The 11671-nt window shown below is 41.4% G+C and overlaps 1 protein-coding gene across 2 annotated transcripts; it reads right to left on the reverse strand.

Moving 5' to 3' along the window:
* Window positions 1-5586: 5586 nt before the first annotated feature.
* On the reverse strand, window positions 5587-11410 carry LOC141738280 (putative G-protein coupled receptor 141). 2 transcript variants are annotated; one of them, XM_074573489.1, is made up of 4 exons: window positions 10761-11410; window positions 10369-10609; window positions 8375-8516; window positions 5587-7535 (listed from the first exon to the last, which is right to left on the reverse strand). In XM_074573489.1, the coding sequence occupies exon 4, from the start codon at window positions 7506-7508 to the stop codon at window positions 6645-6647; it is 864 nt and encodes a 287-aa protein (XP_074429590.1). In that variant the 5' UTR covers window positions 7509-7535; window positions 8375-8516; window positions 10369-10609; window positions 10761-11410; the 3' UTR covers window positions 5587-6644. The 2 variants fall into 2 exon arrangements, with proteins under 2 accessions (XP_074429590.1, XP_074429591.1); XM_074573490.1 differs by lacking the exons at window positions 10369-10609; window positions 10761-11410 and having other exon boundaries at window positions 8375-10347.
* Window positions 11411-11671: the final 261 nt, after the last annotated feature.

Here is an 11671-nt window from a genome sequence, read left to right on the forward strand (position 1 = left end):
TGCTATCATAAGAGTTTTTATTAAAAAATATGGCTGAAGGATTGTTTATCACATCTTTCAGTAAACTTTAGTGGCATACTGACAGAAAATGTGTCACTGGATTTACTTAGCGTACGATACTTTTGCCAAGCAGAGTATGAAGTGAAAGCAGTATATATTTTTATTCTATTGTTTAATATCATATAAAGGCTCTAACTTATCATAGTGTTTATTGCCATAGAATATAAGAATTTACACTGTATTTCATGCAACTATAGCATGTCTTGGGTAACACAAATCATCTTTCCCAAGTATTCAAGAAAAATCATGAATGAAGGAATTGGCATAGAAGTCTTCTAGTCTGTCTCCTGCAGCCTTCTTTCCTCTGAAACATTCACCGTCTCCCTCCTTTCTTGCCAGGACCTGAAAGCAGGCAACTACTTTTTTGTTAGCACTCAGGCAGAGCACTGAGAGCCACCAAACAAACTTTCCTTGACAAAATTGTCAGCTGATGAACAAAATATCTCTGTACAATTTATGTTTATGTCACACCCTTTGCATGACAAAAGATGGTCATGATTTACCATGGATTTAGTGTGTGGCTCATCACCAACAGCTGAAAACAGCGTAATAAAGAAGGAATGAATAAATTGTGGGTTTTGCTGGACATTTGTAGCTTTGATGTTTTTTTTTTAAAATTCTTTTTTCACTTTTCTGTGGGTTTAGTTGTGTCTAATATTTATTGTTTGTTTAGCAATGTCATGGTTTCAGCTGGGATAGAGTTGACTTTCTTACTAGCAGCTGGTGTAGTGCTATGTTTTGAATTTGGGATGAGAATGGTGATGATAGCTCACTAATGTTTTTGGTTGTTGTTAAGCAGTCAAGGTGTTTTCTGCTCCTCGCACTGCCCCACCAGTGAGCAGGTCGGGGGCGCACAAAAGGTTGTGAGCAGACACAGCCAGGACAGCTGTCCCCAATTGACCAAAGGAATATTCCGTACCATATGATGTCATGCTCATCATATAAAGCTGGGGGAAGAAGAAGGAAGGTGTGTGTGCGTGTGATGTTTGGAGTGATGGCCTTTGTCTTCCCAAGTAACCATTACGCATATTAGAGCCCTGCTTTCTTGGAGGTGGACGAACACCTGTCTGCCGACGGGAAGTAGGGAATGAATTCCTTGTTTTGCTTTGCTTGTGTGTGTGGCGCTTGATTTACTTATTAAACTGTCTTTATCTCAGACCATGAGTTTTCTCACTTTTACTCTTCTGATTCTCTCCCTCATCCCACCAGGGGGGAGAGCGAGTGAGCAGCTGCGTGGTTCTGGTTACTGGTTAGGGTTAAACCACGCAAACAATCATTGCTATAAATGCTGCCCTCCTGCAGCTTTTCTGCAGTGTTTTCATCCATGTGCTCACAGATAAAGTAATTTTCAACGCAAAACTCCTTTCATAATTTTTCCCGCATGTGGTTCTGCTCTGTGTGCCAGATAGCTGCTGAGTGGCTCATGGTGGCACTCAAAACCCCAAACTGGAGTGTGTATGATAAGAGGCAGGAACTGTAGTGTGTTTTTATGGTTAGGATTGCAATGGAAAAAAATAGAGAGACAGTTGTGAAAACCTCTGTTCAGAACAAGGACACCCTGACACACATGAATCTTAGGCTTGGGGACTGACCGCTTCATAGCAAAGAGCCAGCCTGAAACTCAGGGTGTGTGGGTAGCCAGGACAACGGATTCAGGCTCGAACAGTGAAAATACGGGACGCTTTACAACTTTAACCCTGAATTCTGGACAAAGTGAAGTGAACAATTTCATTATTCATGGAGACAAAGTTGGTCTGTCTGTGTGCCACACACACTCTGCAAGCGTGCCATCCCCACACCTTTCTCCCCATCACCTCTTACAGATCGCTTTCTTAAGTTCATACTTCTGTAACTGCAAAGGAAATGACCTTCAGGTATTGCAGACAGGAGAATGGGGATTGTAAATTGGAATGAGCTTCCTGCTATGGACGGGTTGGGCAGCTTGAGCCGTCTGAGGCAAATAGCATTACTTGATTGTTCTTTCTTTTTCCCCACCAAAATCTGTGAGGGCTCAGAATGCCAGTGCTTGAGTGGAGAAGAAAAAAAAAAAAAGGGAGGGGGAGTTTGCCTTTGTTTCCTCCTAATGCATCTGTTCCTTCTGCTTGCTTACAGTGAGGGGCATGCCCATCTGACAGCATCATCTATATAACCTTTCTCTATAAGTGAGCAGAAGGAACAGATGCATCAGGAGGAAAGGGAGACTCTTTTCCATTTAAGCATTGCTGTTCCGGATGCTAGCAGATAAGAATTAAAAAAGATACGCCGCTTGCGCAGTTTTCCTGTGAGTGGGCTCACATGACCCTCAGCACTGTCTAAAAGGATATGCCTGAGATAGGGAGATACAGGCCAGCTATACTATCACTGTAGTTGTGACAGCAGTGAGCACACTAGTTTTTGATGGTAAGAATCCTCTTGCTCCACCCATAGCGTTCTGTTATCAAACGAATTTAGGAAGTCAAGTGTACAAACGGGATTTTGGGGTTGGGTTTTTCTTTGCCTGTTGTTTTTGTGCAGAACTTCAAGCAGAGAACACCAATGGAAGATACATTTAGCAGTTTGATATTCTTTCCTTCAGAACGTCTGGGGATTTTCCCAGTGTTTATTCGATGTCATTAAAAATGAATGGGATGACTAAATGGTTTACAATTTTACATATTCAGTTAACATGAAAGCAATTACTAATGTGTATAATTATCTCTGGAATTACTTGGATCATGCAAATGGCATTCAAACCAACCATTTTTAACTATTTTCCAGGGGAAGTGTCATTACATAACTCCTAGTAAGAATAGTACCCTGCAATTTGAGCTCAATATTATTGCCCTTTCAGAATTTACTTCTCAGATTATCCTCCTGGAGAGTGATAACTTTCTATTTTAACCAGTCTTTAGAGTGCTTCCAGATCTCAGTGGGGGACTGGATATTGAACACAGCTTATCTCTATCCCTTTAATGTGAGTCTTAGATGTAACAACACTGGGATCGATGCTCAATCCATTACGCTCTGAATTAAGAGGACCATACTGAGACCACTGAGCGGTTTGACTCACATGACTGAGCCCTAGTTGGTGAAAGAAGGTATAGAGAAAATGATAAGCACAAGAAAAAAGAAAAAGGAGCTTAGATTAGAATTCAGGAAAGCTAAGTTCTACCTGAAGCCTTGGTGCAAAAAACGCTGTACTTTTTAATAACTACGAGAAGAAGCTGAAGCATAAACTGCACTTCACTTTCCATACTTTCCCTCATTGCAATGGTTAATAATAAAGGTTGTTTGACTGTGGCTGTGAGGAAGAATCACCACAAATGCAAATTTAAGCTACATGCAATTTTCTGGCAATGGGGGGAGCAGGGGCCTCACCCACAAGGGCTGTGTGGTGGGCTGACCCAGGCCAGCAGCTGAGCATCCACACAACTTCTCTCTCAGTCCCTCCACCCCCAGCAGGACAGGGCAGAGAACAGGAAGCCATCTCTGGAGGTATTTAAAAGACAGGTAGACGTTATGTTTAGGGACATGGTTTAGTGATGGTTTTGGCAGTGTTAGGTTCATGCGTGAACTTGATGATCCCTTCCAACCTAGACAACTCTATGATTCTATGAAAATTCATGAGCTGAGACACGCACAGTTTAATAGGTGAAGGAAAGAGAAAAAAGCAAACAAGAAGCAGGCAATCACTTACCATCCCCCACAAGCAGATCAATGCCCAGCCAGCCTCTGGGTAACCACCATCGAAGAAGTCAGTCCCCTCCCTTCTTCTTGTTCTACTTCAGTTTGCATCACTGAGAATAAGGTCATATGGTATGGAATATCCCTTTGGCCAGTTCAGGTGAGTTGTCCCACCTGTGTTCCCTCACAATGCCTTGCTCACCCCCAGCCTATTAACTGAGGGGCAGCGCGGGAGAGAGAGAAAGCCTTGATGTTGTGCAAGCATCAAAAAGTAATCAAAACACTGTGTGTTGTTAGCACTGTTTTAAGCACAAATCCAGAACACGGCACCATATAGGCTGCTATGAAGAAGGTTCACTCCATCCCAGCCAGACCCAGGGCAACGTGCAATCACATGGTACCCAAGCAAGGCAAGCAGAGCAGGTCCAGTGACAGCCAACAGCCAGTGGTTACCAGACAACCATGAAGGGCAACACAGCTTCAGCATCATGGCAGGAAGTCAAGTCAGTGGGTCATGGCTATTTCAGGAAGGTACACAGCCAGGCACAGGTAAAAAATGTTGGGCAAAAGCCAAGGGCAAGGCCACTAAGGCATGATTTGTTACCATAGCTGAGGACATGCATGTAATAGCCCTTTTCCTCTCCCAAACTTGCACACCATTATGCTGGACTGCTAGATTATCAGCAGACTCACCAGCAACACCAGATGACTCTGATCTTTACCAGGTATGTCATCTTGGAAACACTGTTCAGTGAGAATAGGCAGTAGCACAGGACACTTCTTCAAGTAATAGATGTTTTTTTTATCACAGGAGTCCAGAAACCAGAAGGGAAAAACAACATACTTGTTCCCCACCTACAGCTCTGCCAGTTTTCCTAATGACTTTAGTAGATCCAGATTACCCCAATTCTTTCTCGTGGCAGAGGTGCAAATGTCTTCTCTGCAGGCCCTGCATCTTGCCTTGTTTTCCTCAAAACTCTTTGGAAGTACCAGAGCTTTATTTAAGCTTTTTCACCTTGAGGGACTCCGGCTCTCTTATCAGCTACACATGCTGCATCCTGCCTGGAGAAGGATTTGAAAAGCTGCTGGTTTGGGAGCTATTCACCCATTTTAGAATCTGTCCCTTTGCATTTCATCTCTGTTGTACCGTATTGTACCTCTAGCTGCCGTCTTAGAAGTTAATGGGCTGAGCAGACTGTATTGTATGAACAGGAATGGACCTGGTAACACTAGAGGAAGCGTAAGGGCAGGATTTTTAGAAAACTTCAGGACTTGCTGCTTATGACCTGGACACCACCCACTTTTTAAAAGTGGCAGAAAGGATCTGAGAACCGTCGTGAGTTTTCAACAAAGTTTTTTTATGGAAATATAAAGGCAAAAACATTTATTCAGGACTGACAAAGTAGGTGTAAGCTCTTTTGTTCAAAGAAATGCCATTAATTTGAGGCATCACTAGTGTTACTTTATAGGTGTAACTTTTTAACCCTCCCGTATCAAATTTTAACCTGTTTGAATCCAGGAATCATAGCACTTCTGTAGCAAAGATTGTCAGACTAAAAATTATGGCAACTTGTGGGTCTGTGAAGGAGGAAGGGTACCCTTGTGTGAATCCTGGGATTCCGGGGTGGGAGAAATCTGGCCTCAAGCTGTTGGGATACAGCAGATGACAGCGGGGCCTTCGGCAGAAGGGTTAGAGACCTTCTGCACTGAGCAGAACAGGCAGAATGCAATAATGAAAAAAACCTTTTGCATAATGGAGATAAAACAGAGGTTCCCAGAAAGGATGTGGTTCCCAAAGAATATAATCCATCTAATGGAGAAAATATATATTCCAGCACAAGTTTGTATACACACAGATGAGCATATGTTGAACTGATTAAACACAGTTCAGTTAGTTTATTCTAGTTTTGCTGCATTACATGTGCAAATGGAAAAAATATGACATCTGATAATAAATCAACCAGCAACGGAAAATGACCAGACAACAAAGGTTTTTTGAAGGCTGATAAAATATTTCCCTCTCCTAGAGAGTGACTGATCCTTCAGTAAAGGACCAGACCCCTTGATTTGAATTCCAGATCCAGATATGGGACCGCAGTAACTTGTATTTCTGTGGCTACAATGGACCTAAGGGATAACAGCCACAGATCCAGTCCTGACGGAAGAGTGACATAAGACAGAAATTTTGAAATCTGTGGCTTGTTCTGCTCTCACTCATTCTAAATGTGTAATTACCACAATTCAGTGGGCTGTTTGTGGTTTTGGAATGAAGCAAGTAACGGTGAAGTTTTGAGAATGGTAAGTGTTTTCATATAATTTAATTTAATATACACTTTGTAAAAGTGAAGAAAAGAAGGATTTTTCAGAAATATGCTACTACAATATTTCATTCAAACCCTGTTTCATGCCTTGAATACTTTTTATTTTAATAGAGTTTATGTCCTTGCTATATAAAATCACTGTTACAAAAATCCTGTAAAGGAATTTCTTTTTTCCCTCTCCTTCCTTCAGTATCACAATTGCCAGAAGAAATTGTTAGACCTTCAGAGTGGACAATTTATTGGCCCCAGTGGGTTGTTGTTACTGAGACACTTTGAGGAAAAAATAGAAAGGAATGGGTACTCATGCTGTAATTTTTAGAGAGGGACAGTGGAGGAAAATCGTAATGAAGCCTCAGGGCATGACTCAGGTCAAAGACTAGAGTAAGACTCATGTGTCTGCCTTCAAGCGAGAAGATTAAAAACAGTAGCTTCTGAAAGATGGATCTTACTGGTCTGCAAAAGCCAAACAACACTACAGACCTATACAGCCATGCTGAAAACTCAGCAGTCTTCTTAGCTCGGCAAAGTCCCGACACAGTTCTATTTCTGCCAAAAGCCAGTATTGACACACTGCAGCTGGATTTCCTGGCAGTCCACAGTTCAGTGGGCTATTCCTGCTATGAAGCACAACATATCCAAGCAGCACATTGTTGTTAGAGCTAGAAAAATTTCGTTGTATGGGAGTAGTTTATTGTCTTTATCCAGGTGGCAGTTTTGGATGTAATATACTCTGAATACATGATGAGGCATAAAGCACACTAATGTTACCAAGATGAAGAAGAAGCTCTTTGCCTGAGCTCTGAATTCCACGTGGGAGTTGATGTCAGGCCAGTATTTCACAGCCAGTCTATACATCGCAGACAACTGGAGTGTGGTGAGCACAGCACAAACTGCCACCAAAACCCCAACCAAGCAGTAGTTAATGACCACCATGGGCACCTCTTGTATATCCTTGTGGAACTGAAAGCATTTGGAGGAGTGGTATGTCTTAGAGGTGCCATAGTACAAGAGAAGAACAGGCGTGATCACCAGCACTCCCACCATCCAGACAGCAGCCACCCAGGTCATAGTGTAGCACTTCCTAAACTCGAATTGGAAGAGGCGTATTATGATGATAGCCACGTAAAACGCGAAGGTGGTGTACATGTGGAGGTAGATGATGGCGCTTGCTAGCTTGCAGGCAAACCACCCGAATTTCCACTCCCGTAAAATGTAATAGCTGAGGCGGAAGGGAATGCTGAGTAGCATAAAGGTGTGCAGCACTAGGAGGCTGATGATGATAGTGGTCATCACAGATCGCGATCTCCTTTGAAACAACTGATGGGACATCATGACGACCCCGAGGATGCCGCCAGCCAGGTTGATGATGTACAGGGCTATGAGGATGGTGCGGAGCCTCTCTGAGGTGTCCAGTAGCGTCTCATTGGAGGAATGGTTCTGCTGGGTTACGCTGCTGTTAGGCATCCTCCTAAGCTCCTCTTTTGAAGGTTACTCAAAGTGAAAAATGGGAGATTTTAAAATAGACACGTTTTCTTTGTTGCTTCCTTTATTGTTAACTATGGAATGTCACAGATTCATGAAGGGACATTTTACCAGATGTGTTTGACATGGTATTAGCCCATGTAGTGCACAACCTTATAACTGTTGTTGAACTGTATATAACAGCAATAACGCACGCCTCTCAGTGTTAAAACCATGTTTTATATAATTATGAAAGAGTTTTTAATTTACTTAACTGCATTCCAGGATTTTTTTTTCCAATTATTTGCTTCTCGTTTCAGCCATTTGAAATAGTCAGGACAGTGTCTGTTTGTAAATTATACAAGTTTAATGTGCACTCGTGTTACAAAGCTAAAATTGAGGGTGGGAAATATATTGAAAAGTGAAGAGCTTGTACCTATCCTTGTGGATACTTTATGAAGACACCTGAACCATCTATTTAGTATCTTGCTGGATGGGTGCAGGAAACCCATAACACAGCAACAGTTTCAGTTTCTAGATGCATACAGCACAGTGAAAATAAAGATCTGCGGATGAAAATTAAATTTCTTCTTGTTTCAGCTCCAGGTCTTTTTGCTACAAAATTTCACCTGAGCTACTCTACAATGAAAAGTGAAGAAAAGCTAAAAAATAATTTAGGAACAATCTTCTGAAAGATATAATCCTATTGGCGCTTGTTGAACGTAGCCACATACAGCTGCATTCTTATTTAGATTTAAGGCAAAATGTGGACTGTTCAGTTACTTGGGCTTGCATACAGATTTCTGTACAAGTATATGGGGATAGCATGCAGGGTACATGCGTACTTTGCACATGAAATCTGTCCTTACCTTACAAAGAGCTTCAAAAGAACAAAGTAAGAGCTGAAAAAATGATCTTTAAAAAAACCAGCGTCTTCTCTCTCTGATTCCTTTGAAGTATCAAATCAGCAAACTTGTTTTAAATGGCAGTTCTTAATTCTGATGCACTCATCTGTAAAACAATAGACTGCAACTGCAAAACATTTTCAGAGAAACTTCTTATTTATGAAGCATTAGGCAAAGCATCTTTAGAAGGTCCTTGGAGTCCAAGACTGATATAAACCTTTCTGTTCACTCCCTTTTAAAATGCATGATCTTAGAAGCATTTAAATGGTTAAAATTGTATACTAGCCTAGTATTCCTGAGACCAACATGAAAAATTTGCTTTCCTCTAAACTTCGCTGTAAGAAAAGTTTTACAAGCTTTAAGAAAATGACTTTCTGCTCTTGACACAAATTAGTTTTCCAACGTACATTGTTAATATTTCAAACTGATTTTAAGAAGGTTATAAACAGCACAATTACAGCCTAGATGCCAACATTTTCTATTACTCAGAAATAGATTATGGTTTTTTTTGCTATTTATAGAAATAAAATACTTAAATTTTACCTTGTACTCTCTTATTTTTGTGACTTCCCCCTTCTTTGCCATTTCATGCATCCACAGCATACGACACATATATAACCAGTGTGACAAAAAGAGCCTTTGTTGTTACCGTTTGGCCAAGAATGGTTGAGGGTTTTCTCAGCCCACATACAGGAAGGCACAAGCTTTTTTTCTTGCTTCACTGCGATTGCAATCATACGCGTTCTACATCTAATATTATTTTGTTCATGCAGAGAGAACTGCTGAAATGCTGCTGAGCTGTCAGAAGCCATCGTTGTGCTTGGACATGTAGGGCAGACCCACACATCAGGACGACTTCTGCCCACAATTTTGTCAGTCTTAGAGCTCAAATGGGCAGTGATTCCCTGAGCTGTAAAACCACTACAAGTTATTGCATTTTGCTACTAAGCAAGTAAGAAGTGCCACTGATCAAGTGAAGAAATATGCAGCTAAACAGAGGATTTTTCATTATAAACGCACTTTTCCCCTAAACTTGTTTTATGTTTAATAATTAAGCCAAATGTGCCAGAATAACAATGTGTTTAGCAGAGTTAACAAAAGATTTCACTTTAACATACTATTAGATCTTCAGGAATTCAGAGATTACTCACTGTTTAAATATTATAAGTAAAATAAGCTTCAGACATATATGAAATGTGACTTAAAATTCCTGCTACTAAAAAAAGACATGCAGAGACCAGTGGCGCTTGAAGAATACGCCTGACCTGCAGGCATGAATGCTGACCCCAAACCATATCATTAGTATAAGGTAGCTCACTAAAAAGGGGAAAGCATTGAATCGCAGGGCTCTTCTGGACACATTAAAATGCAATTTCTTGACTATAAATTAAACAAACAGAAAAATGTTAGCCCAGTTCATTTTTCAATTGGAGTTCTAGACCACAGTCAGAGTCATGAGCACTCAAACACGGAAGGACAACACACAAGGTTTTGTGATCAATAACATAAAAAACAATAGTCCAGCAGGACTGAGCTGGCATTGCTCCTGCCATCCGCAGTCATCCTCTGCTGGGAATGTGAGGATGATTCCCTCTGAGCGGCTTCTGTCCCATTATTAAGTACAGGCATTAGGAAGAACAAGGCATGAAAGAGAACTGTTAGAAAGAAATGAATACAAAGACTCAAAAAAACAAGGGCGCTAAAAGTCAGGGAGAGAAACAGAAAGGGTTGTGAGGGTGAGCAAGAATGTGGAGACAGCAGTCTGCAAGCCATTCTCAGGATAAACTCTGAAAGCTTTGAGGGAGCAGTTACCACCTCATCTAGACCAGGATTCAGAACAGGAGGGATGCCCATTTTGGAGACTGCATATACTTGTGGGCTTGGGTTAAGAGAAATATGCAATTGCCCCAGCAGCCAGAGCACTGAAGAAACACAGCTATGTGAATAATGGTACTCACCACATGTGGTTCCAGCATCACTTCATCCCCCATAAGGACAGGCTGCTGCCTGACATGGTAGCAATTGTGCTTGGATGGCAAAATGATCAGCTGGTTCTGCTGATTGCGCACAGGAAGGCAAGGAACAGTGTGGGTGTCAGACACTGATGGTTTTGATGGGTTAGAGTGATGATGAAACTACATTCCCAGCCTCTGGGCAAAGCAGGGAAATACCTGCAGCCTTGTCCTCTGTCCACAGGACCTGAAATGATCCACAAAGCTTGAACCACCAAGTAATAATGCAGAAGAGACAGGAAGAAATTGCATTCCTGAAATGACTGCTATGTGACAGCTTGCACTCCAGGCAGAGTTGAAGCAGGCTATGAGTTCAAGAGCTTTGCACACTCTATTACCTTGTTGAGTCCAGACTGAGCTCTTTGGATGTAAAGTGATGCCAAAAACCCTGCAAAGGTGTTGTATAGATAATTCTCTTGTCACCTAAGGGAGAGCGCTGTTGGCTGACTTCGACTGCTGGTGGTCAGAAACAGAACTTCTCAATTGATGTTTCATACCTCTGAGTCACTTTGTCCTCAAAATGTTCCTTGAACGTTGCATGTTGAAGCTGTTCAGTGTGTTAACCTTTCATCTTCGGGATTATCTGTTAAAAAAAAACCCAACACAACAAAACACTCAAATCAAGTCTGTTATATAGGTCTTGAGTTTTAGGTTAGTTGCTCACTTGAGCACAAAAGGAAATTGAGTCACATCAGCCTGTTCAAATGAACTTTCAGATCTTGCTTTTGCTTCTTGCTTCGTCAGCACATAGTTTGCCTTGACCAGTGGTGAGAATGAAGGTTGAAAGAGAAATGCATATATAGGCATCAGAGATCCAGGTCAAGACTAGCGTCACAATAGATCTTAAGGAAGGAAAGAACTGGGCATGTCTGGTTCAAAGCTGGGGGAAACAGAAGACAAAGAAGAAAAGTGAAGGTTTAAATTATTAAGAAGAGAAAATTAAACAGAAGAAGCAATAGTTGAGAGAAGAGGAACAAAGCCTGTTGGATGTTCAGAGCCGGGATGAGCCTCTGTGGAAGTGTCACTGACTGTGCCTATGCATGGGTGTAGCAGAGTTCCTTTAAGGAGGCGCTAGATCTGCAGTAAAACTCTAACTTCTCGATTTAATTTCACTTCTGCACAATTTCCTCTGCTTTTCTTTCTGTGTCACTTTGTAAGAAAATGGTTTACTGGTCAGTATAATAGCAACCCAGGTCACATAAGAGCTCAATAAATTTCAATTATTTATTAATATTAAACCCTCTATTGC

This window comes from Larus michahellis, chromosome 2 (assembly GCF_964199755.1).
Source record: "Larus michahellis chromosome 2, bLarMic1.1, whole genome shotgun sequence".
NCBI classification, from domain to species: Eukaryota; Metazoa; Chordata; class Aves; order Charadriiformes; family Laridae; genus Larus; species Larus michahellis.